Source organism: Populus nigra, chromosome 4, assembly GCF_951802175.1.
Source record: "Populus nigra chromosome 4, ddPopNigr1.1, whole genome shotgun sequence".
Lineage (NCBI taxonomy): Eukaryota > Viridiplantae > Streptophyta > Magnoliopsida > Malpighiales > Salicaceae > Populus > Populus nigra.
Genome location: NC_084855.1, coordinates 10,617,057 through 10,643,684, shown reverse-complemented (window position 1 = coordinate 10,643,684; position 26,628 = coordinate 10,617,057). Strand labels below are relative to the sequence as shown.

Sequence of the window (26,628 nt, the reverse complement as noted above, 5' to 3'; positions counted from 1 at the left end):
TCTCTCATCACTCGTTTGAGGACAACACTCTTTCATTCATTCAATGCTCTGTCTCTCTCACTGCTTTCTTCTTTCATTAATAAACCCAACCAATTCTCTACCAATTGACATCCTTCCTTAATCCTTACATCTTTCCTATACTCAAAAACAGCAAAATCCCATACAACTGTACTGTCCTGGAAAGAGAGTGAAGGGACACTGGAAACAAGAAGCAGTACAAAATTTGTTATAGAAAGAAAGATGGAAAATGGCGGGAACAATGGTCAAGAAAATGATCATGCAAATCTTGCTTGGGACATATGGGAGCTTAATACTTCCAGATTTGACTTGGTTGACAGTAATAACACTACTGCTGCTGCTGGAATTACTACTAACACCACCACCGCTAGTGTGGTGGAGAACGGCAGCTCCACCCACCCAGAAGCCAATTCTGCACATGGATTCTTGTTTCCGAACCGAAACAGTTGGCTTTACCACCACAACAACAGTCACAGCTATCAGCAGCTCTCTCTCTATGCTGGAGACGGGTCCATCTTGCACCCGGACCCGCATCTAATGTGCTTAAAGCTAGGGAAGCGACACTACTTTGAAGACAGTACTAGTAATAACAATATCAACCCAATAAGTGATCGACACGTTGTTGGTGGGTTCTCTGTAGGCAAGAGAGGCAAACCCTACTACACCGTCAGTGGTGGTGCTAACGACGAACCCTCCTCTTCCTCGTCGGTGAATGTGCCGAGGTGTCAGGTGGAGGGGTGCCATGTGGCTTTGGTAAATGCTAAGGGTTATCACAGGAGGCACAAAGTATGTGAAATGCACTCAAAGGCTGCTAAAGTAATTGTTCTAGGTTTGGAGCAGCGTTTCTGTCAGCAGTGTAGCAGGTAGTACTGGGCCTACTGGCGCTTCTCACAGATTCTCAATTACAGTCAGCTGTCTTGTTTTAACCTATAGTAACTGTTCCTGGATTTTTGGGATTTTCTTCAGCTCTCTCATCTTTACAAAATTTGATGTAAAGCAACATTTTAGCCTGTAATGGTAATTGCATGATGGGCTTGTGATGAGACTAAAGTGGGTTTGGCTGGTTATTTTGTAGGTTTCATGTAGTTTCAGAATTTGATGACGCAAAGAGGAGTTGCAGGAGGAGATTGGCAGGGCACAATGAAAGAAGAAGAAAGGGCTCTCTAGATTCTGTTTCAAGGAATGCTTCTCATGGTACGTATGTGATCTCCTTTAAATTAACTTGTTTTTATGCAATTTTATTGACAGCTCTTTGAAGAAAAACCCTTTTGTTGTTTGATCAGGAAAATGAAAAGGCCCCATGTTCCCCTTGTATTTCTCAAATCATGTTTTAGCTTTAAAGTCCAACATTTAATTAGTTTGAAAATGATTCCAAACATGAAGCAGAAAATATAAAAATGAAGTATCCATTAGGTGCATCAGATTTTGAATCAAAGGTCTCCAGCACTGCTTTTGTGAGGGTTTCCTTGTAATAAAAAGATGATAACTGATAATGCAATATTTTCTTTCATGACATTTGTTGCTTGTGTACTTGAGACTGCTTGTATGGATGCCCATCACAAAAAGATGAGCCATTAAAGTAGGAAACTTTATGTTTAATAATTAAATTTGTCAATGGAATACTCGCATTTAGTTATGGTTAGGCTGGTTGGATAGCCTCCCTGTATGGTATCAGTGCACTTATGACTACTTAGTTTTGAACTGGGATGATATCAATTGACCTGGGTTCAACTCTGTTCATAGTGCGCACACTAGGGAGGGAAGAGATTTTTCCTTTTCCCCTTGAGCATTCGAAGAGCAGAGGTTTAAATTTTCAACCTCCAATTATGAACTACTGGCTTTCGCCTAACCTAACGGGGAAGGTGAGGATGCAAACTAGGTTAAGTTTAAGGCTCAAGTTGCAGAGATTGCCTGGCAAACCTTATTATCCAGATGTGTTACATTAATCAGCTGAAGTAGAAGTGTCCTCCGAGGGGGAGCTGACAAGTGATTTTGGTGATTAAATGTATTAATAATGTTTATGCTTTATTTGCTTTCATTAATCATCGGTGGAATTGCATTGATATGGACATAATGCAGTTGAAAATCTATGAACATGAAACTATCTGAATATCCAATTTCCTCCTCATCAGACAAGTTGATAGCTGGGAGATTTCCATACATAGCGTCACCGACAGGATGTGCTCTCTCTCTTCTGTCATCCAAGGCTGATTCTTGGGTTTCTCCATCTGATCTCTCCTCAAGATCAAGTGCTGCGCTACGCGAATTGATCGCAGAACACCGCGCAGCCATCCTAGCTAGGCAGCTTATCCTTGAAAAACACTCGCACAACCATGCAATGGGTGAGTCCCAACCGAGCTCCAATTTTTTCATAACCCATCAGCAACAAATGTTGCCCGAGCCGCACAATTGGGGCCGGTTCAACGGCACCAACATGCATGTGACTTTGGACCTCATGCAGGCTCCAAGCTCAGCATTCGGCTTCTTGTCCGCAAGAGGGAAGAATAAAGAAGAGGGAGGAGAGTGTTCCCAGTTATGGAGCACATTGGAAGGAGCCCATGCAGTTTAAGATCTGCAACACTTTCATTCTCTTGCATTTAGGCGGGTGGATCATTGAGTTGATCTACTTGTATAATTCTTTGCACCGCAAGTTTCATACTTCAATTCAAATATCAGAGTGATTGTAATAATCAATGCATTTGGAACAAATTGCCAGCTGAATCTCTGTATTTCTTTCTAGCCTGAGATAAAGTCTTGCACTCTCTCCCCCTTTATAATTTTATTTTATTTTAATGAAAGGCCCAATGAGCTCCGAATTTCCTCATAAAGGACAATCTCTTATCAGTCATACATCCTGTCAGAAATTCCAAGGTTTCGTTGAGTCCAAGTCTCAAGTGCTAGGTTTCATGCCTCTGGGGCTCCAAGAAAATACATGCAAGTCTCTTCTTGGAAAGGTAGAAAGAATTAGGCATAGGCCCGGAGTCAAGCCCATCCAAGAAATTAGATCCTTCCCCTGCTCTCTCTCGCATCACCGTCATCTTTTCTTTCCTTTCCTCTCCTCGGTCATGTAAGATCAAATTTGCAATCAATACTCTCAATCAGTAACCAGATGTTATTTAAGAATTTAAAAATAGGAACGTTACGTGGCAAAAATTCATTAGAGGCAGCCAAGTTTCTTTCTCCAAGTCATGCCTACAGTTGCAAAGTTGAGAAGGTGTCCTCGCTAACCAGAAATAGTATGTTGACAGTTACAAGACTAGGTGGTTGGCTGGTTGCAAGTCGCTTGGTGCTTGGACATTATCATCGCATGTCTACAAAAAAACAACTGTGGTGTGGCCACACACCATGCGTTGTTGGTCTTTGTCATGTCGCTAATGGTATATACTGCACTCATTTGATCAATATTGTGGAGCATATATGGACCACCGTATTACATTTTATGGTAAGAGAGAGCGAGAGAGAGAGATTGCGCACAGATGCTAGCTGCCAACAAAATGAATCCCTGTTCATGAATTTTCAAAGCAATAATTGTCTTGATTTGAAGTGTGGGAGTAATTGTTTTTGTTTTTTAAAATATTTTTTATTTAAAAATATATTAAAATAATATTTTTATATCAGAATATCAAAATAAAATAAAAACACTAAATAAATTAATATTCTTCAAAATACTTTTTAAATATAAAAACAAAAATGCACTTGATTACTGACAACCTAGCAATTATGTAACTATGAGAATAGCCTGGTTGAATTTGCATGGCCTGATCAACTGTTTCAAATCAATTTCTGCTGAAATCTTACATCACTGAAATCTAATAGGAGTTTGTTCTCATGGGTGGGAACAGTTTTTTCTGTCAACTTTGTGTATTGATGGAGTCTAATTGAGTATTATTTACAAACGATTTTAAGGATTCATCTCCTTGAATATATCTAATTTATTTAGGGAAATTAATTCTCTTAATTAATTAAATCCTACCACCTGAAACTTGAATTTATAAAATTTAATGACTCATGGGATAATTTCTTAGATTTTAATGTATTTGAGGCTATCCTTTTATTTTTAAATAAAGTAAGCAACTTTTCTTCTAAAAAACCTTCACTTCCCATGCTTTTCAAAATAGAAGCTTTAGGCTGTATTTTTTTTACATATATATTTAAAAATTAAGCAGCTAATTTTTAAAATCTTGACCAAAAACTCTTAGTTTTTTTGCTTTAAATAAAAAAAATGGAAACTAAAAAAAGAGAGAGGCCAAACAGTCTCTAGTTATCTGCATCTTTGAAAGTCTCACCTTACTATCCTAACCAAGTTAGTTCAATTGCCGATGATAGCATGCTAAGGCCTGAAGATCAAACCCATTTTTGTAGAAGTTAAAGAAACTCTTGCCATAACTCCAACAAAACCTCATCCTAGACAACTTCAGGATCTAAACAAGATCTTTCCCTAAATCTACAATTTAAATATATTTTATCCTTGAATAATAAATAAATCCATTTTCCATGATATCATCTCACATCTAAAAAGAAACGTTTCTTTTTCATCATCCATAGGAACTCAGTATTAATGCTTGAAAACTAATTTGAAGATATCTTAACACTTGGAAAAAAAAAAAACAAATAACACAGATAAGACGCCACTAACAAATAAAATTAAAATAGAAATAGAAATAGACCCTGATCTCCTCCTCCTAGGTTGTATCCAGATAACTAAGGTACAGAGACCTCTCACAAACTGCCACATTTCTCTCCAGCTGTGGACCACGTCCCGCCAACACGAAGGAGGCAGAGGACAAGCACTAAGTTCTTGATCACGTGCGGTACAGGTGAACCTTCAAAACACGTATCACCCAAGAAATCAGTAGCAACCCTGCAGAAGGCTCCACGTGCAAAGGCTTTGAAAAGTATTCTCCTTCTCCATGGACAGTAGCAACGGAGGTCGCAGTCGCATTTATTAATGGGCTCCACATTCTCCTCACAAAGTTTATGATGATCAGAGTAAAGGCCCAGCCGCGTCGGTGAACGAGGAAAAAAAATAAAATCAAGAGTACTTTTTAAAAATATTATTAAAAGAATTTGAAATTTTTTTTAAATTAATTTTTTATATTTTTATATTGTTCTAAGATGTTATATCAAAAATAATTTTTTTAAAAATATTATTTTAATATAAAATAAAAAATATTTTAAAAAATAACTTTATTATATCGACAAATATTAGATGTCAGGAAATTCTAAAGGATATAATTTAACTGGTTAGATTTTATGTTTGTTTTTTAAAATTTATCAATTTAAATTTTATAAATTTCAAAACCATTAAAATCTTATATAAGCATTTCCTTTAGAAATTATAGAAGGAATCAAAATATATATATAAACTACAAGCTCATTCACGTTATTCCAAAATAATAATAATAAAAAAGACAGTAGAAGTCGGAAGTCGGGGATGAGGGAGCTAATGCAAAGGCTGCACTTGTTTCATGAGGCAGGGCAAGACAAGGCAGATGTACTCCTCACACCACTGTAAAACAAAGAGGTTAGGCACTAGGGAGAGGACAAGTGTAGCTTTCACACCAGAGGTTAGGCAAGGCAAATGTGCCTTTCATACCTCTGTAGGACAAGGAGGTTTCGTGTAAAAAAAAAGGCACCAAAATCGTGGCCACTTCTTCGACGGAAACTTGTCGATCAGTACTAGCTAATGATAGTTGAGAGAGGATCCGTGACTTGTTAAATTAATTTCACCTACTAGCTAGCTATTTTGTCCATCGCACAATGTGGACTCAGTCATCTTTTATTTATTTATTTATTTTTATTTATTTGTATTGACCAATCGAAGGCATCTGTTTCCATTACTTCTCACTGAAGGCAAATTAACTGTAGCAATATACACACTCGCTCTTCTTAAAAATAATAATCAAAAGCCTTGGATCTGAACGCTTAAGAACGGTTTATTTTATTTTTTTAATAGTAGTATATTCAAATGATTTAAAAACATAAAAAAATATTTAAAAAAACTTAACTTTTTGTAAAATTTTATTTGGGCAGCCAAAGACACTTAAGAACTGTTTATTCTATTTTTTTTAATAATAATATATTAAAATGATTTAAAAACATAAAAACTATTTAAAAAAAAACTTAAATTTTTGTAAAATTCTATTTGGGCAACCGAAGACACTCAAGAACTTTATCCTCTTTTTTTTTTTTTTTTTAAAAAAAAGCATAAGAGGAGAACTGTTTGAATTGCCGTGAAGTACTTTCCTTTTCAAACTTAATACTTGATTAGTCAAACAAACCACGTTAAGGAACAAGGACCTAACCCCCTGTTATACGAATCTTTGTTAAATAGTAGCTGTCTGGTCCAGTTAATTAGAATTCTTGTTTATATAATTAATTATAATAGTTAAATATTGTAATTTCTCTATAAATATTTAAAAAGGACCTAATATCACGACGTGGGAGATGAATTCACGCAGAAGTTTCTTACCAGTATCTAATTAATGGAGGCCTATCCCATCAGTTGTTTTCAGGTTATTTTTTCATTCATGCATATATATATATATATATATTAATTTCTATAAGTTTAAGTTCATTGAATCTTCCTCCGAATACAAAAAAATACTTCGATCTCATCATATTGCTAGCTAGGAATTAATTTGATAGAGGCTTTTTACACCTTTTGTCTTATGACGTCTTTTGGGGGCCAATGATGTTGGGCCAAATCAAGCTTCAAAACAATTTCTCGTAATTGAGACATTGTATTTCGGGTTAGAAATAACCACGTGTGTTAGAATCACTAAGAAATAATGATTCCGTTTCAAATCTTCTCAAGTTTCTTGTCTTCTCTTTTAGTACCAAACTGGCCATCTTCACGTGCTCTATGATGGAAAAATAAAATAAAAAATAAAAGCAATCATGCTAAAAAAATACTTATATATATATATATATATATATATATATATATATATATATATATATATATATATATATATATATATATATATATATATATATATAAAGGGCGACGACGTATGGCTCATATTTGTTTTGAAAAAAAAGAAGATGCAAACGACCTATTTGTTGTCTAGAATCCAATGACAACTGAAGTGGCTGAACAATCAGGAAAACTGATTTTTTTAACTAAATATTCCACTTTCCAACCATTTTTGATAAATAGAAAAAACATCTCAAAACACCATAAAACCCTTTATAAACATCTCAAAACACTCAAAATAACCAAATTAACCTCAAAAAATATAATTTGAACCCAATCTTCTTTTCTATGAATGTTTAGATACAAAAACAATCACTATTAAGCTTTCTTAGTTGAATTTGTTGACACCATCATAGATCTTTTTTGTTGTTGAATTGGTGCCAACTAACTTATCTCTCCCTTCTTAACTAAAATTTGACAACTTTCTCCCACTTCTTTAAAACCCATGCATTAAAAAATAAAACAAATAAATTTTTGGATTAAAATTGAATTTTGAAGAATTTGATGGACTATCAGGGTTAAAAAATATAAGTAAAAGAAAGAAAATAATATTTATCCCCAAAACATAGGTCAACTATGACTTTTCTCTTTGTTCTCCACTTTTAATTAACCCCTGTCATTGAATTTTTCCTTCATCAACAAAAATTTACACATTGAGCATCCATAAGATGCAATTGAAAATAAAATTGAAGACAAGAAACAAAAAGCTATAATATCTACATTATTCAATCCCATTCTGTTTTAACTATAAGGTAACTAGATATCTAATTGGTGTTCCACCATGAATGAGATAAATTCTATTTTTTTTCAATACAAAAAAATGAATACGTGAGCATTTCCTACACATTTGTGACTTAAGAAAAATCTCAATTGTAATGAAAAGTTTATGCATGAATTTAATTAAATAAATCAAGAATTATTTGTGCAACCAAAATAAATTATGAAATCCAATTCCTAACCAATCAAAGTTAACCAGTCAAACCCATGACTTAGGTCATGAACTCTCAACCGGGTTTAACAATAGAAAAATAGACGCTTGTAAAATAAAGAACCAACTAAATATCAAGGCATTTGTTTGAGATCGTGATAAATCTAAAAATATCAAACTGAAACAAATTATATTTCCTAATAAGAAATAATAAAATATTAAAGAATAAAATTAGAAAACAATAAGTATGAAAATCCACTTTTGAATGATCAAATTAAAAGAGAGGGAAAAAGGCCAATTGTAAAGGATCAAATTGGAAAAAAAAACCAATCCAAAAAAATAAAAAAAGCTTGATTATGAATGATCAAATTAAAAAAAAAATCCAAAAAAAAAGAAGGGAGAAAGGCATAACATGTAGGCTCGGTTGGCCCCATGTGCTTGGGCTCCCAAAAAAAGGCCCACGCGCAGTGGTCGAGGCAGCTCGCATGCCTAGGCCTACTTTTTTTTTTGTTAGTCGTTCGCCCTTGTTTTTTTTTTTAAAAAAAAAGTTGACGCTTTGCCTACTCTACCTAGATTTTAGCGACAAGATGTTACAAGAAAGTCGATTAGGGTGTTCAACACTTAAAAAATCTATTTTAACCATTTTTTGACCCAAAAACATTCTAGTGACCTAAATAAACCCATTTATGTTTCAAATAACCCAAATAAAAATCCAATAACAAAAAAAAAAATCAATTTAAAACCCAAAAGCTTTCTATGGTTAGATCTATTTTTTTTTTCCAGACAATCTGAAGGTGAAAAAACATCTTATTGTAACTCTTCTTATCAAATATAACATGTAGACACTAAGATCGACTATTTTGATGGTCAAAATCTTTATCAAACGATATTTTCTTTCCCAACCAACAGAATCTAGTGATTTTCTATCTTCTACCTCAAACTAGAAACTAAAAGAATAAGAAAAATGGTGTTTTGTACTAGCTACAATTGAATTTTTAAATTTTTTAGGGATCGAAAAGTTATCATTTTTTATGTAAGAGGACCAAAGTATACTTTTGGTTTCTTTTTTGAAACCGCCACCTTTTCCTCCTTATTTTACACTTGTTTTTCTTTTGTTTAAATTTTATCCCTCCTTAACAATTATTAATAAATTAGCCATGTTTTTTTGGGATAGAAGGACACAATTAAACAAAAACAAAAATCAAGAATTAAATTAAAAAAAAACTAGAAACACATCGAATTGCTACAATGAAAAACCTATGTCTTTTAGAGTTTCTTGTAATTACAATAATTTCTTAAAATACGGTGCCAAGAAATCATAATAAACAATACTAAAACAAGCACAAAAAAGAAGAGGCAAGGACCCCCAATTATCACCCGACCTGGATTATGTGAACCAAAACACTTTGATGGGTGGATACTTACCAGCTATGGCGAAGTAAGTTATCATGTGATTATGGTCAGATAGTTTTTATGAATTCATGACTTGTAATTATTCTTTGCTACAGACCAAAGGATCGATGCGTCAATAAAACCTCACATGATCAAATGTCACCTCCAAGCCAAGAAAATTGCAAAAGAGGTAGGCAAAATCTCTTGTCCGATAATGCCACTGAATTTGGTGTCCAACATGTATAAGCCAATAGCCGAATGACTAAACACGATCTTGCAAGACTTCAGCCAAAAGCCGAAAGACTAAACCCAACCTTGCAAGACTTTCCCCTGGCCTGGTAGGTGCAGCTAGCTAGAGGTAACGTGGCTAATAATAGGCTGTCTTAACATTTACAACACTAAATTCCACACGGAGGGAAAAAAACCACGTAGAGAGAGAGAGAAAAAGATAGCTAAAAGGGAGATGAGCTCATTTGTTCTAAGCTCTAATCATTGATTGGTATTAATTAATTAATCAATACGCTTAAAACGAAATTTCATTCAACTTTTTTTTATATATATTTTATATCATCATACCAAAGCTATAAAAAACAATAAAAAAACATTAATTTAATATTTTTTCAAACCCCAGATAATTTTGAAAATTACCTAAAAACAAAAACAAAATTGTGCCACACACCCTCTAAATATGCTTTACTGCAGCATATCACAAATATGGATTATAATGAATTGATTAAGTTTCGAATTGAATTTCACCATAGTTATACTTCATCACTACCAAAACAATATTAATTATACTTGTTCACTACTTTAATATAACAATCCAAAAAAACCACTCATTCATTCTTATAGGTGTAGATTAAATTTTTATCCCTACTCACAAGCTCACAGAGACGACTCGATCTTCTTTTTGTGATATTCTTTTAAATTTCTATTGCAACGCCTCTTGTTTTGTGTTTACTTATGCATGTTTAATTCCTGCCCTTTTCCAAGGTCAGGATCCGACAAAGGGATAATAATGGAATGCCCAGAATGATACTAGCTAGCTAATCGTGCATCCCCGTGCCTACCTAACCATTTCTGAAAGAAAACAGATACTTCTATGTGAAAAGTCCTCCCGGCAATGAAAACCCTTTTTCCTTTCTGGAGATTCCTTAAAGTAAATACAGAAAAATATATGGAAGGTATTCTACATAAATAGTTATCTTATCGTTTGAGGAGAGAAAAAACATTAGCAGAGAGCAGATACTACATTTGATTTTACTAACACAATCTAAGAGTGAGCATTAAATGAACAATAATCAATAAAGAGAGGGTAAGTTAAGAAGGAAAAGTAAGTATATAACACTTGAGAGTAACACTATATATGTTACTGCTTAGTTAATCGACTAAATCCTTCTTCATTTCATTGACCCTTTTTACCCTCTCGAGATAAAAGGTGAGCTTGATGATGTAAAAGAGGGAGCCGTAGCTTGATATGCTCTTTGCTTGAAACAATCCAAAGACATTCGAGGTGGCGATATCGCTACCGTAGTCGCCGATGAAGTAGAGTGAGCACCAGAGTCCGGTGGAGACCCTATAATTACCCCCACCCCCAACAAAGTTAAAAAAAAGAATCACGAAGTTGATTATATGATTATGAGGCTATATATATATATATTATCTGTGAGAATCTCAGATGAAGGATTAGCAGCATATGGAGCTTACTTGTGAGAATCTCAGATGAGGGATTAGCAGCATTTTCTAGCTGTGATCTCTGATTTTCTTGATTAACTTGGTGTGATTTTCGCCTGCGACGATTGTGATCAGCCAATCTCTTTCTGCAACTACGCTTTCCATTATCAAATTCCGAGAGAATATGAAACCTGTACAAGATCTTAATGTAACTAATCACAATTAATTAATCAAAACCTTACTTAGTATTGTTAATTAGTTATATATATATATATATAAATATAAATATAAAGAGAAAACGAACAGTAGTACGTAAAAGAAACTCATGTTGTCTCCATAAGAACATACGGACACAAATGCCCTCGGGATTTCCAAATGTACGGCACAAGCAATCATTGGCAGCAAAACGTAAGTCCAGGGGTATTATCGTCAGGTGAGTCTTTTTGTGACCATGTCGGGATGTCAAAGACAGAAAAGGACTCGACGGGACAATTGAAGATAAGAAAGTATATGGAGGTTGTCTTTGTAATTTCAATTTACTAAACTGCATTTTATTAATTAAATTAGACTCATTCAAAATATGTAATGCTGCCATTATTATAACAAGGAAACAGAGAAAAAAAACAAAAAACAAAATGGTATGCGAAACGGACTCAAATGCCCTCGGGATTACCCCATGCATTGCCAACCAATCATCGGCCACATCATAAACACTTAAAAATGAAATTATAACAGGGGTATTCCCGTAATTTTCCTCACAGGGCCGTCATCCTCATCGTCAGTTCATTACTGTCAGCATCTACAAAACGTGGTGTGAAATGGAGAAAAGTTAGTGGGGAGGGCAATAATGTAATTTCAACAGAACCTGCTACACTGCTGGCAGAATCGCTGCGTCAACCCGGCTGCGATGACAGTAGAAGCTTTAGAGTGAAACTCACAGACTTTATGGCGTCTATGGTAGTGTTTAGCATGGGTAAGATCAGCATTGCATCCTTCAGCTTGACATCTTAAAGCATTTGACGAAGAACCGGGATCAAGTGGTCTAGACCGGCGGTATAGCCGCTTCACAAAATCATCCTCAGCCGAAGAAAAATAAGTTCTTCCCCCTAAATTCAGTCCTATCCTTGAAGCGATCAAATCAGAAGGCCGAGAAATTTCCTCGCCTTTTGGTATAAGGAAATAAGGGGTTGAAGTTGCAACTGAAGTGATTGTTGGGATTGAGTCAAGGGAAAGGAGGGAAGGATCGTTGGCGGAATAAGAGGAGGCACCGGAACCAGTGTAAGCGCGAGGGTCGAAAAGAGAGTTGAAACTATGATGTGCAGAGTTGGTGGCAGTGGGGTGGTTCTGAAACATTAAGGTCGAAGAGGTTTGTTGAGGGATGAGGTTGTTGTCGTTGAAAGAGTGCGTGGTGTAGTGATCGAAAATGTTGGCTTGACGATTTAGGTGCTGTACTTCTTGGTTGCTCGCAGCTTGTTCATCGCCTCCTGATAGCATCATTGCTGATGGGTTTCCCCATTCGTACTCCAACATTTTTGTTTCAAGATAATATCGAAAGCTTAATCAATCTAGCTAACTCTACCTTACCTGTAAAAGACACAAAGAAAGAAAGAAAGAAAGAAAGAAAGAAGTTATGATAAAGAGGAGGGGGGTTATAGATGATAAAGAAAAGAAACGAAAAGGAAAAAGGAGATTGGAAAGATTTGATCTTTCTTGAATATTATTATTATTTTGCTTTGATTGGTTTTTGTTGATGTGGAGTTTCTGCTTTCTGAGAGGTAGGAGTGTCCTGAGACATGTTGGAGTTAAGGGGGCTTTTATGGCATATCACAAACAGTTTGTAAGTTAAGAATAAATAAATAAAAAATGAAAAACTCAGTCAGTAAACTGAAAAAGAGAAGAAGAGGAAGCGAATTTCTATTTAACTGGGGGCTTGGGGTGTGCTGTGTGCACATTAATTTAAACTCTCAAAGTCTCAATCTTCTACCGTCCCCGCTCTTTTCTTCATTTAGCTCCCTGTCTATGACTTTCAAGACAAAAGAACCACTCTCTCTCTAGCTAGGTGAGAGTCTCCGAGGCTGAGAGAAACTGAGTTATGAGGCGGCTTGTGCAGAGGTAGGTGGGTGGTTCAAAATTACCATTTTACCCATTTGATGGCAACATATTTGTTGTTAAAGCCACTGCAATCAAATTCTGTGCCGAAGTTCAAAATAAATGGCTGGGGTCAGAAATTAGGGTGATTTTACAATGATTTCAAGTCATTCGGTGGCTTCACTCTCCTGTTATGGAAAAATAAACCTAGCGCCTGTAATTCAGTTAAATTTAATTGAGGTTATGATAACTTGGAAGTTATGGAATAAAAACCCACAAGCCATGCCCCAACCAGTAAGGATTTATAGAAAATCTGGATGTTTGCTACCTTGCAGTGAATGCTTAGCTAGCTACAATAACAACAGCGTTGTTGTTTCTGGTAAAAGGGTTAAAAAGCAACACGGTTTCTTGCTGAAGAACTTGGGGGCCTACTTGTTGTTTTGCCCTTGCTGATCTTGATCAATTCGCACGGAAGGGTCGTCATTGTGACTGTCTGTGTTTAAGTTTCTGCTCCACATTCTCTACTGATCTATTATTTCTAATCCGTGATTTCATTTTAGAAATTCTACGTACCTTGTGTGTTTCGAAAGGGACAAGCTCAACACCAAGACTCTATCAAACATATTCCATAATTGTAAGGAGTACTGGGCAAAAACACTTCATCATTAAAAAGAAAAAAAAAAGCATTAATTGAGATAATTGCAAGATGCGATTGTCCCTTCTCGCAACCACATTTTCCCTTGTTTTAAATACCTTTTGTGCTGAGAACCAAACTATTTGTGCATGATATATATGCCTGTAATTATAAATGGTCCTTCTGGTTTATTATGAATCAGTGAGACGTATCATGCACCCAGTATAGAAACCGTGATTAGAATCAACTGTTTTCAAAATATTCTGTTAAATGATCTTTCTATTACCAACTTGAAATCCATAGGGCAGATTAACTTAAACTTAACCTAAATCAGGTTCACTTCGTTGCAGGCTGAATAACAACGTTCAACAAATGAAAGAGGTAAAGAAAGAAATCCAAGAGGCTACGTGAAAACCATGTAAATATCTCGTTTGAATGTAACAATTGATAGTTATTGTTTATTCTCTATTCTTATAAAGATTTCTAAATAATAAAGTGTCCAACACCGTATGCATTTGCACTGGTTTCACCCCAAAATATTAAAAAAAATACTATAACAGCTGTCGGAAAAATATTGTTATCCACGCCGCTATTAAAAAAAAAAAAAACAATTCATCATAAATTGCTGTAATGATTTGATTTTTTTAGCCCCTCTTCTTTGTTTATTACATCATTCCAGACCATATTAATGACTGATTAAAGCATATTTATTAAGGAATAAGAAAATTTAAAGATAAAGGATAAAGATTAAAAAACAAATAAAAAAGATAGTTTTTTCTAAACTTGGGGCTACACGTACACTTTGAGCCTTCAACTTTTTAAATTATAAACTTTCAGTTCTTAAAAATTTATGAAATTCAATTTTGATCATAAACTTTATTTTTCTTATTTGTTAGTCCTCGTTTGAGAGAGAAGAGAGAAAGTTGCTGGATTCTAAAGGTAGAAAGAAAAAGTCTTGGTTGAGACTGATTTTGGTCATAAAAACAAGTTGTTTTGATGTTAATGAATTCCTTTTAACGGAGAAAGTTTATATACGATGTTTTCTCTCCTTAAACTTGCTTGAAATTGTATATCTGAATCCAAATATAATTTTTATTTCAAGTTGATTATAGGATTTCAAGCTAATTTTGAAGTTGCTAGAAGTTATGGATATGTTTTAGAAAGTGTTCAGGGTAAACTTTTTTTTTTTGTTTTTTCGGGTTGAAATATAGTTTAAAATGAGCCTCTCTTGATCTGAAACAGACTAGCCTGATTTTTCAGCTACCAGAGGTCACCAGAATCTAGGCAGTACAGATGACGCATTGCTTTAATAAAATTATATATAAAAAATAAGGCTTAGAAAATTTGGGTATTCCTAGCCCGAGAGACGAAGTCTTTTTCGTTTTTTTTATACGTTACAATTGTATTTTTTTCTTGTTTTTTTTTCAATTTCATCACTTAATATTTGATGGATTATTAATTAAACAATGTAATTTATTTTAGTTTGATTTTTTTTTCCAATCACTTTGATATTTTTCGACTCTTGATTTAATAGTTGTCTATCTTAGATAAAAAAAAAAATTGTTAAACTCAATTGAGTCCATGATCCGGGTCACATGTTTGACTGATTAACTTTGGCTAGGTAGGAATCGGGCTTGATAAATTTTTTGTTGCGTAAATAGTTCTCGATCTATATAATTAGATGTATGCATTGAATTCCTTTTGAGATTTTTTTATATGCAATTAGATGTATGCATGAATTCCTCTTGAGATTTTTTTATACATAAAAACACGTTGTAAAAATCTACATATAAACTTTTTTTAAGAAAGAAAAAAATACTCAACTCGCGACAAAGTGTGAATCAAATAACTAGTTTATGTCTAAATCTTCTCATTAACAACCGTGGCCACCAAATCAGCACCAGAACCATGATGCTGTCATTGCACTGTTAAAATAAAAGCAACAAATTGCGAGTGGTCACCAAAACAACATGAACTTGTTTGAGAGTGTGGTAACTTCTATTTTTATGTGTTTTTTAAAAGTGTATTTGTCTTTAAAAAAATTATACTGATGTTTTATTTTAGAATTTTTTGTTGATTTTGATATACTGATGTCAAAAATAAGAAAAAAAATCTGAAAAAAATTATTTTGATATATTTTCAAGTGAATAACAATTTTGAAAAACACTTTGCACCACAATACCAAAGGCATAAGTAAAACCTGTAACATTGTATTCAAAGGATAAATACTAGTTTTTGTTGCAAGGATCAGGTCACACCACAACAACATATTGAATTGTCATAAATAAAAATGAAATATGAACATAACATTAAAAAACATATTGTAGATATCTAAAGCTTAAGCATATGGATAATCTAATTAACATCATATTGTATATCTATTTTTAGAATTATATCTCCCTCCTACCACCTTGTTTGTTTAGGGAGTCAACAAAAGAGTTAGCTTCCTACAGAGTGTGTTTGAAAACAATTTTATTTATTTATTTTTTATTGCAAATGAATAGATTACTACATGAGGTTCTGCATCCAAACACCACATCATTAACCAACTCAATATCAATTATAAGATGGTGAGAGAGAGAAAAAATTGTGCCTGCTTTTTCTATTAGAAGGAACCTGAAGGAAGATAACAATCCCGTTTATGTTCCATTTATGTTAAGAAGCAATTTGTTAATACTTTGCAAGCATTGATCAGTAACTAAATAAATATAAGTATGAAAAATTTAAATAAACAAGTTATTTGGTTACAACAAGAAAACCTTTTAAAAAACTTTTCAAAAGATAAAAAAACCATTTGAGGCAACTAAACCCAGGATAAACAATTTTCATTAGTTTAGAAGATTATAAAAAAGGAGTATTTCTTACTACAAATTCTTCATAACTATATTACCTTACTTGTCAAGACAAACACTTTATTTTATCTTCTGCAGCAGCAGCTTGCTAAAACACCTAATGATCTTCAAATTGTTGTCATCCTAATTGGAACATCTAGTTGCTAACAGTTAACACAAGAGCTCTCATTGGGAGTTTGCAGGCTCTCTAACTCTTTTACAAACAATTCTCCTCGAGAATTTTCTTCACACTTCACTTGTTTGTCAAGAGTATATGTAGTGAAACTCTGTGTAATTACTTAGCTTGTAGGGCACTCTTGCTTCGCTGTAAATGTTGCTCTCGCTGCATTTGATGTTATAGATTGTCCTTTCACACACACACACACACACACACACACACACACACACACACACACTTTCATGTGATAAGGACAATAAAATTATCTTCAAGCTTCCTAACCCGTTATGTTCTTAACAGACTATTCATGTTTTACAAAAAATATTTCTCTAATATTTATCTTCGGATAACTTGTATTTATCTATTTATTTTTATATAAAATCTATATGAACTTCCTATTCATCCAAACCAACTAGATAATTACAAAAATAATAATTTAATATCCTAGAAGATAAACTAGATTAATTCATTATCTAATTTGGATAAACTATCACTCTAAACAAATTCATCTTTTAACAACGCAAATAACCCTTTACTAATCAAAGCCAGTATTTTGACATTTACAATCTCCTTATTTGGTTGATTTTTGACAAAACATAATAATTTTGAATTAGTATGCAAGTAGTTCAGATAGTTCAATTATAAATAGATACTTTATTAAAATATACTTGCAAGTACAATTGAAACTATGTTATGTAGCATAAGAATAATTAACAATATTTATGCAATAACATCCTAACAGTTCCTAACATGTTTCATGCAAAAAATTCATAACATCCTAAAAGAATAATTCATGCAATATGTTGCATCCTAACAGTTTATAATATGTTCAAAAACTATTATACATTAGATATTGTTATGCAACTATATGCATCAAGTTCAAAGTGTATCAAATATTCAACATAAAGGTTTCTATGCTTAAAAAAAATATCCTAGTTATTATAAACTAGAATATTAAATATGTGATATTCATTACTAATTAAAAATAAGTAAAATTCTAGAACAAAAAAAATCTGACGAGGCGAACTGCTAACTTGGTTGGTTGCGTAGCTTGCTTCATCTCCCTTGCATGCATCCTGAATCCTTGTCTCCCATTTGTTTTCTCACCAATCTTATTTCTTATATTCACCAATAATAAATTGATGCTTGTTTAACATATAAGTTGAGTTAAACAAATCTGTCATTAACATATATAATATTTGATTGCATACATGTTAGCAACTTATCAACTGTATCAATTATTTTTTCTCATTTACCAGTAAAACTATCAAACTTGTTTGCTAATACTAGTAATTATTCTGTTATAAGAGAGAGTAGAGGGTTGTTGAGAGGAGGTAGATTGTTGAAGATTTAACCTTTTTTTTACTAACCACAACTTTATATTTGATAACAGTTATAGCTGATATCATTCCACACATCTTGATTGTTAGCTCACTGTCATGCAAGGATATTTTCATCGTGATTCCTATCCTTGTTATCAACCCTCTTAAAGGTAGACTCATTTTCTTCTCAATTGTAACTTTTCGTATGACATCGATAAAGTGAGTGGCTAGGTCGATAAGAACATCAGTCGCATAACATACATAAATTGAGCTTTCTTAATTGTCAGCTCAATATGTCTTGCAATATACCAGAGGTTTGTTAGTACATTTTTTTGCTAACAACATGTAAAAAGGTAACGTAGTGTTCATAAGTAGTCCATGTGCTTTGGTAGATCATTTTGGTCATGTAGAGCCAAAAAAAAGATCACCCATCTAAGTTTTGAAAAGGGCTCTTATTCCTTTATAGGAAAGGCTAGGATCTATAATTTCAGGTAGCTCATATAACTTTATAACGACAATAAAAAAAAAACTCAAGAGTTTGACCTCTAATAATGAAAGTAATAGAGTGGTCATCAAGATTGAAAGATCACGGTTGGTATAAAACTCCCTAACTAGTTCAACAAGTGGAGTAGGTGCTTCTTTATTTAGTTTATCCCACTGTCTTTTCATAAAGATGTCTTCTATAAACGCAAATATGAAGTCAGAAAGATCACTTACCAAAACTTCACTTTCAACCAGTACATTCTTCTTAGAGAAGTTGTTTCTGTAAGCCATCTCAGCATTGAGAAAAGTGAAGCGATTAGTTTTTCTAGACTGAGTTGCTGATTTAGATGAGCCATCCAATTTGCCCTTTTCTTTTATCATTTGAGTCTTAGAGGTTTGGACTTGAGTCTATTTAAGGGATGAGTTACCATGTTTCCTCTTATTAGAAGAACTTGAAATTGAGGTTCTAGGTTTCTTCTTAACTTTTATTTTACAATGACCTTGCAATAAAAAAAAATGCATTAGTCAAGCAATAAACTGAAAGAAATGTGTGTTGCAAATGTTGTGTATAAATGATTGTAAACACATATTCTTTTCAATAATCTCCTTAAGAAATTTCAAATCAAGATATAATATCTTTACCATTTTCATAGAAAGGTTAAATGTAAGATGGATAGGATGAACTACATTTTCATAACTAATTTATTATTAATTAAAAAAATTTAAATTCAATCTAAACCCTAAACAATAATTTTATTTCAACTAAACCATACACAAATTAAATATCAAACCCATATATTTAATAGAAATCCAGTATGTTTAACTTGCCGGTAGCACTAGAAAGTGTTGGAGTGGAGAAAGCGGCGGATCTTCAAGAGGAAAATATATATCATAGGATGCTTGGAGACTAAGACGAGTTCAAGTTTTTGGTGTTTTAATTAAAGGCAAAAAAACCAGTGATTGGTGGGTTTTTTTAGAGAGAGGAGGGTTGTGGACATTGATTTTTAGAGAGAGAGAAGTTGTGTTTGTCTATGTTCTTTGATCTAGGACGGGATTTAAATTCCTTGATATGTCACACTTTTGAAACGCGATTTGTTAAGTTATCGTATTTCTAAAACCCAATAATTATCTTGCCGCATTTAGAAAAAGCGATATTTAGTAAATGTCGTGTTTTAGAAGCGCGACAAGGTAAAAATATGTTAATTTACTAAAACTTTTTCAAGTTGTGTTATTCAACTAAAATTTTTAGGTTACTATGCTAATTTTAGAAAAAAAAATCAAAACTTTTAAGATTTTCACATTATATCCATTTGCTGTCCTTCTGAAGATCCACATATGTCATCCATGACCGCTTTTCAGATCCTAATTGCTCCTCTCGTTTCTTTCTAGCTAATTTGGCAATTTGTTTTCTGTAATTTCAGGTTAATATCTCTGCAGAAAGCTATGGAGTCTAGTAGACTTGCTGGCCTGTTCAACAAAATGGACGTTATGTTGTCCAAGACTTCTGCGTCAAATGTCTTAAAACCCTTCAAACACCAAGAAATGAACGAAAAATAATCTACAATATATAACATCCTTATATTTCTCACTCAGGTGATGAAAGGAGGATTACTCTTTATCATTTATTATTCAAATCCATGTGGAGACTGAGAAGGAAGTTTTTTTTTGTCGGTTTGGGCATGGATGATCTTTCTAAACTTAAACCAAGAGGACAAATGAGAGCAACGTGTGCTATCATTATCTAAAAAAAGACAATGTTAGCGTTTATGCTAACACAAATCACCACTTCTTTTAATAATAAAAAAGAAGAGAAATTAGTTTCGTTCTGTCACTGTAACCAGCAGCATCATATATGAGACAACTTCGTCCCAGCATGGGTAATTAAGGGAAGCAATAGAGGCTTACCAGGAACCACAGTTGTATTCTTTAAAAGCTAGATGCAAGCACCATCCATGAGATTAACCAGCAATCATGTTTTACTTATGATATTGTAATTGTGCTTGCCTGCTATGTAATGAATCCAAATTTCCTGTTAAGGACAACTGAACCCGTTCCCTGCCAGTACAAAGCAAACAAACAGAAGCATATATAACTCCTACGAATCTTCTTACTTTTGCTGTCTCTGGGCATGAATTCACAGCTTGTACATGTAAAACGGTGTCACGGTAGGAAAGGTTGCTATATTCATTAGGTTGATGACTGGTAATTAGTTTATCAGACCAATTATTTTTTTTTAATGATAATCGATAGCATACCAACTATTTGACTAAGAATTTCATGCTTATCCCATTATCTACGAAATAAGAATGAGATCAATATAGTTCTAAATTATGTTTACGTGAATACATGGGCAATTAACGAACATGAGATTTTAATAAGTGATAAAAAGCTGGGTTTTTCAAAACATTTATATAAATGTAGGGAAAATAATAATTTTAAATTTATCCCTTCTATCACTATTATCTTCGTCTCTTCTTTTCCGAGATGGTAACCAAAACATATCTTAGAAACAATGATTAGAGGTAATATAAATCTTTATAATAAGAGCAACTTCATAATTTAATTTGCAACACATTTTTTTCCTAATAAATTTATTTTTATTCTAAATTTATTAATTATACAAAAATAAATATTAAACAAAATATCTTTATTGATAATAAATTTATTTTTTACATAAATAAAATCGGTATGACATGTAATTAATCGAATATATACACTAACATATGATCCCACAAAAGTTCACCAATATCCAGTTAGGTTCCATCCTAAAATGGAAAATGGAATTATGGGAGGAAAACTCGAAGATATCATTAAATCAGGCGGATGCCACACCTGCTCTCAAGACTGGAACTGCATCTCTGTCCTTGGAAGTTCAAGATTTCTATCCCGGAAGCCCTCGAGGCAAGGCACAAAGGAAGAGATAGATGCTAACATTTATCCCCAAAACCAAACTGTCGTCATTAAGTTTCAAACTAAAGCTGAATAATCAAGATGTCAGGGGAAGAGGTTGGCACAGATTTGTACAGTACTTCGTTGTTGATAAGTCAGGGTCATGTCAATGTACTAGATGAGAAGAGACAAAAGAGAGAGAGAGAGAGAGAGAGAGAGAGAGAAGAAGGGAAACAAGGGGGTTACCAATTTTCGTACAGCTGCGCGGAGACCATGTGAAGTCTTAAAAGTCATATGGTCCCAAACCTGACACCTTTCTTTTCTGACATCCAATTCGCGTAGCAAGTATTTAAAATTACAATTACAGTAGAAGTTAGTTTTTAAATTGGTTTTTCTAGAAATTTATTAAAATAATATTTTTTATTTTTAAAAATTTAAAGTGAAAATAAATAAATTTTAACCCCAAACAGGGTGATAATAATAGGATGACAAGCAATTAACAAGATGTTCCTTCGGAGGGAGAAATAAGGGAGAGTTTTATCCTGCAATTGGCTGCTTTCAAGTTTTATTCTCACCAATCCTTTTGTCACTGAACCAGGCAATGACCCTATTGGGTATCAAAGCAACTCCAGAAAAATAAACACCATAGCTTGGTGCCGTTATCTATCTTATAGGAGGAACATTTATAGATTAACATAAGCTATATGGGGGCATCATCACAGCCATTATCGATCAACAAAAATGTTATTACGTGTTCAATATCAGAACTATTAAGTATCGTCTTCAGTGACCAAACCAGAAAAAATAGTTTTTTCCTAAACTATCATGATGCAATATCTGCACGGGGACCCGAGTGCAAAACAAGCGACCATTTTAATTTCTCTAACATTTTAAAACTGAAGTTGGATGCATGAACTCAAGCTTTAAAAAGGAATCAACAACAATACACCACGCATTTGTAAAAGTCCATATGTTGAAGCATATAATATGTTCATAATTTACTTGAAATGAAGTAGAATGAAATTAGGATGAAATATACAACGGCATATTCCCAGCTGGACCATCAAGATCTAATCCAATATTAAGATGAATGCAGCAGTTGGTGGCCTAGCAAGATACAATACTCAGAAGAAACCAATTCTGGAAGCCACCATACCATTTTAACTGAAGCTAAATATGAACACTCCAAATAACGGCACATAACTTGAAATAAAGCTCAATCCTTGTCCGAGTTGAAACTGAACATGGAAAGATAAACGAGAGAGCTATCACACAGCATTTGCAAAACCATTGTTGAACAGGTAAGGTTAAGTTTACAAGCCTAGTTTACTTTGGTTTGTCTGTTAAGGTTTACTAAGGACCTAAGCACACCCGGGCTAATCATGTCAGCAAGCACACCTTTTTCTGAAATTAGAAGGGTCTTTTCCTTTACATAGCTTTGCAGTTTTTTTGCTTCATATTCAAGCCGTTCTTGATCTGCGCCACAGCAAACACAAGATTAAGGAATTGTCATTGAAATTTGCTGAAAGAAAAATATAGTACAGTAAGAGTCTATATCAATGATCAATCATGTTCCAGGAATCGTAGTTTCATAATCTTCATCAATCGAAGGTAGCTTTTATATGTCATTTGAGATTTAACATGCAAAGTTCCAGGCATGAGGCTAACCATAACATGTTTTCAACATAATTTCTCCATGAAGCACAAAAAACTGATAAAAATAGTTTGTTGAGACACCTTGCAACAATTTGCATATTCTCTCTCAAAATAGAAAAAAAAAAAAAGGGGGGGGGGGGGGACACTCACTTGGGGTAGTAGTTTTTATCTAGTGAAGATAAGCCATCCACATTATGCAGAACGAACACTTCACAAATCAAGTAGTTTAATCTAGTGAAGATAAGCAATCTTATGCAGAGCATCACATGATGAACACTTCACAAATCACACTTGTCCAAGTACAACATACGTGTTTTTCAAGAACAACGAAAATCATATAAATATCAGATCAAATGTCAACATATAAACCTTTTCTCATGAAGCAATAGTTCCTCCTTGAAATAGGGTTCAAAGTTCTAATACAAGCTAGGAGCATTGGTGCAATGCATAAATTCACTCTCAATCTACTAACTCCGGAAACAGAAAAATGCCCTATCTTGTGGCCCAATAGGACAAACCATATCAGTCCTCATTGAGAATAGGCAACATAAGACCTTCAAATACGAGGTTCTCAAAAAAATAAGATCTCCCAAGTGTCTTCTACATCCAATTTAAATGTCAAGCAAACCATATGTTTCTAAAGCCCCTCGTGTTCTCGGCAGAGAAACAGAACCAGAAGACAAAGAAAACCCACTTCATTATTCTCACCTCTAATTTATCAGACAAGAGCACAAATAAAAAACACTAAACCAACGAAAAACTTGATAAAACAAGTTTTACTGGGGTACGTAATGACCTTATACTTAACTTCCAAAACATATTGCACGCATTAAACCAACACGATTAATAATTCCACTACATTGACAAATCATCAAATTAAAACCCATCATAAACATGTAATTCTCTTGCAATCAAAACCCAGTATTTTCTAATTAAAAAAACTAAAAAAATAATACCTTTATCCAAGATAGTGTGAGCAGCATGAAATGGAATGCAAGCAAAAACATCACTTCCTGGAAACATCATCCAAGTTTTCTCTTTCTCGTCATGATTACCACAAGTCCCACAAATTTCTTTCACCAAAGGAGCAGTCCTTGATCCCGGCTTCCCAATATCCTTCATTATCGACTCAAAAGGAAACTTTATGCTCGTTTTTGTAGTCTTGGCTCTCTTCCTTAAAGCTGTCAATGCTTCTCTGTTTCCGTTCCTCTCTTTATCATTTTCAATCACCTGATAAAAATAAAACAAAGTGAATTCTTGGAAAGGATAATTTGCAAAGATATTTTTTAAAGGTTTTAAAGTGTACCTGATTTCGAGCTAATAGGAGATGCTCAGCTTCGTTTTCGAGCTCGATTAAGCTTTGTTGAAATTGCTGCATTCCTTCGTCCATTTTTTTGGGGGGTTATAAGAGAGTATGTAAAGGCACTGGTTTAGGGTTTGAGAATTTACTCGGTGGAGGCTATGCATTCCCAGGTGAGTTTTTTTTCCCTTTTTTTTTCTACTTGATTTGTAAAGTGTTCATCATGTGATGCTCTGCATAATTTGATATTCACTTGATTTGATTTTTTTTCTCCATTGAGAGAGAATATGCAAATTGTTGCAAGGTGTCTCAATAAACTATTATTTTCAGTTTTTGTGCTTCATGGAGAAATTCCGTTGAAAACATGTTACGGTTAGCCTCATGCTTGAAACTTTGCATGTTAAATCTCAAATGACATATAAAAGCTACCTTTGATTGATGAAGATTATGAAACTACCATAGCTCCGAAACATACTTGTAAGCCCCTATACATCACCACACTCATCATTAATTCAAAAATCACAAATTATAACCAAACCCCGCGTTTCTATTCTCCGTCTAGTAGTCTCCAAAAAAATGCCGACACGGAAAACAAACAAAAGCAACGCCACTTAATGAGGTCATTTCATATATCAAGTACACGAAAAAATCAGTGATTGAATCACAAACCCAGTCTAAAACATTCTGTTTTCGACATGGTTTAACAAGTTAACTAAACCCCATCAATCACGTAGTTCGATAATATCATCAAAAAGATCAAGTTCATCAAATTGCATGCTAAAAAAATCAAGCTCATTTTCTAACCAAAATAAACAAATAAGATCATCCCAGAAACAACACAGCGTTAAAGACTGAAACATGAAAAGGGGTCGATACAAAGCAGAATCTAAGTGTGTTTTTGGAAGGAGAGGAATGCTTGCTCACCCATTGTTGTGGCACAAGATGTCTGAAGACGGCTCCCTCTCTTCTCCTCGAAGGCTTATTACTATGAGGCGGCATGCCCTGGTTTTTATTTATGTATCGGAAAGCTAATCCTAGCCGTCAGATTTTAATTGATTTTGGGTCATGTTGAGCTGATAACATTTCTAGGTAGGGTCTAGTGGCTCTAACTGGGGTAGTGTAATTTTTTTATTTTAAAATGTATTAAAATAATTTTTTAAAATTTATTTATTATATCAGGTTTGAATTTATAATTTTTATAATGGATATAAAAAATTTAAAACATTGACATGGTGATATAATAAATTGTATTTTAAAAGAAAATATTAAAAAGCTAATATATTAAATTAACCACAATAAATTATATTTAACTTGTGAAAACTCTTTATTTAAAACATGAGTAAACGATAACAATATAAAATTCAAATTAAAAAAAATATGGATAAAAAAAATTCATTTAAAAAATCTAAAAAAATAACTCCATCAAATCTAAAATGATTTGAAAAATATATATATAAATTCAAGATTTGGGTAATTTACCTGACTAAATTCGTTGACCCTCAATTTAATATCATGATTAAAATAACAATGAAGAATAAATAGAAAGATATAAGATAACTCTTGTAATTTTTTAAATAAGTGAAAAACTATATAGAAATCATAAAAAGAATCCAATCTTTAAATAAATAAAATATTGAAAAATTAAAATAAATAAACATGAGCTTAAAAAAATAAATATGGGGCAATCAATCTAATTTAATTTTAAAAAATCTTTTAAAAAAGTTAAATTCAATAAAAAAAAATATAGAAAACCTGAGATAACCAAGTTATGTTTAAAACAAGTGAAAAATCCAATAAATTACATAGCCTAATATTCAATTAAATCAAATTTCAGACAATAAAATTGAAAAACATGAGTTAAAAAAAAAAGAAAAAAAAAACATCAAAACTTGGTCCCGTTATCTGTCATATAGGAGGAACAATTATAGATTTAACAGAGCGCTATATGGGGGCATCATCACAGCCATTATAGATCAACAATAATGTTATCCGAGTTCATATCAGAACTATTAAGTATCGTCTTCAGTGACCAAACCAGAAAAAGAGTTTTTTCCTAAACTATCATGATGCAATATCTGCACTTACGCATGCCAAGTTTTCAGATAGAAGAGAGGGGGGAAGCTGAGGGGAACACCCATTGCAAAACAAGCGAACCCATTTTTATTTCTCTAACATTTTAAAACTGAAGTTGCATGCACTCAAGCTTTAAAAAGATATCAACAAAAATACACCATTCATTTTTCTTTTTAAGAGTCC

The 26,628-nt window shown here is 33.3% G+C and overlaps 3 protein-coding genes across 5 annotated transcripts; 1 reads left to right on the top strand and 2 right to left on the bottom strand.

The window, feature by feature from the left end:
• Window positions 1-2,769, top strand: LOC133691996 (squamosa promoter-binding-like protein 7). Its single transcript, XM_062112636.1, has 3 exons — window positions 1-881; window positions 1,094-1,212; window positions 2,151-2,769. The coding sequence occupies exons 1-3, from the start codon at window positions 241-243 to the stop codon at window positions 2,585-2,587; spliced, it is 1,197 nt and encodes a 398-aa protein (XP_061968620.1). The 5' UTR covers window positions 1-240; the 3' UTR covers window positions 2,588-2,769.
• Window positions 2,770-10,615: 7,846 nt separating this feature from the next.
• LOC133690560 (squamosa promoter-binding-like protein 8) lies at window positions 10,616-13,026 on the bottom strand. The gene is made up of 3 exons (XM_062110785.1): window positions 11,857-13,026; window positions 11,025-11,182; window positions 10,616-10,893 (listed from the first exon to the last, which is right to left on the bottom strand). The coding sequence occupies exons 1-3, from the start codon at window positions 12,519-12,521 to the stop codon at window positions 10,736-10,738; spliced, it is 981 nt and encodes a 326-aa protein (XP_061966769.1). The 5' UTR covers window positions 12,522-13,026; the 3' UTR covers window positions 10,616-10,735.
• A 9,528-nt stretch (window positions 13,027-22,554) lies between these two features.
• On the bottom strand, window positions 22,555-25,472 carry LOC133692301 (uncharacterized). 3 transcript variants are annotated; one of them, XM_062113141.1, is made up of 4 exons: window positions 25,297-25,472; window positions 24,379-24,857; window positions 24,029-24,302; window positions 22,555-22,892 (listed from the first exon to the last, which is right to left on the bottom strand). In XM_062113141.1, exons 2-4 carry the CDS (start codon window positions 24,460-24,462, stop codon window positions 22,738-22,740), a joined length of 513 nt encoding a protein of 170 aa, XP_061969125.1. In that variant the 5' UTR covers window positions 24,463-24,857; window positions 25,297-25,472; the 3' UTR covers window positions 22,555-22,737. The 3 variants fall into 3 exon arrangements, with proteins under 3 accessions (XP_061969125.1, XP_061969126.1, XP_061969124.1); XM_062113142.1 differs by having other exon boundaries at window positions 24,379-24,605; XM_062113140.1 differs by having other exon boundaries at window positions 24,379-25,472.
• Window positions 25,473-26,628: the final 1,156 nt, after the last annotated feature.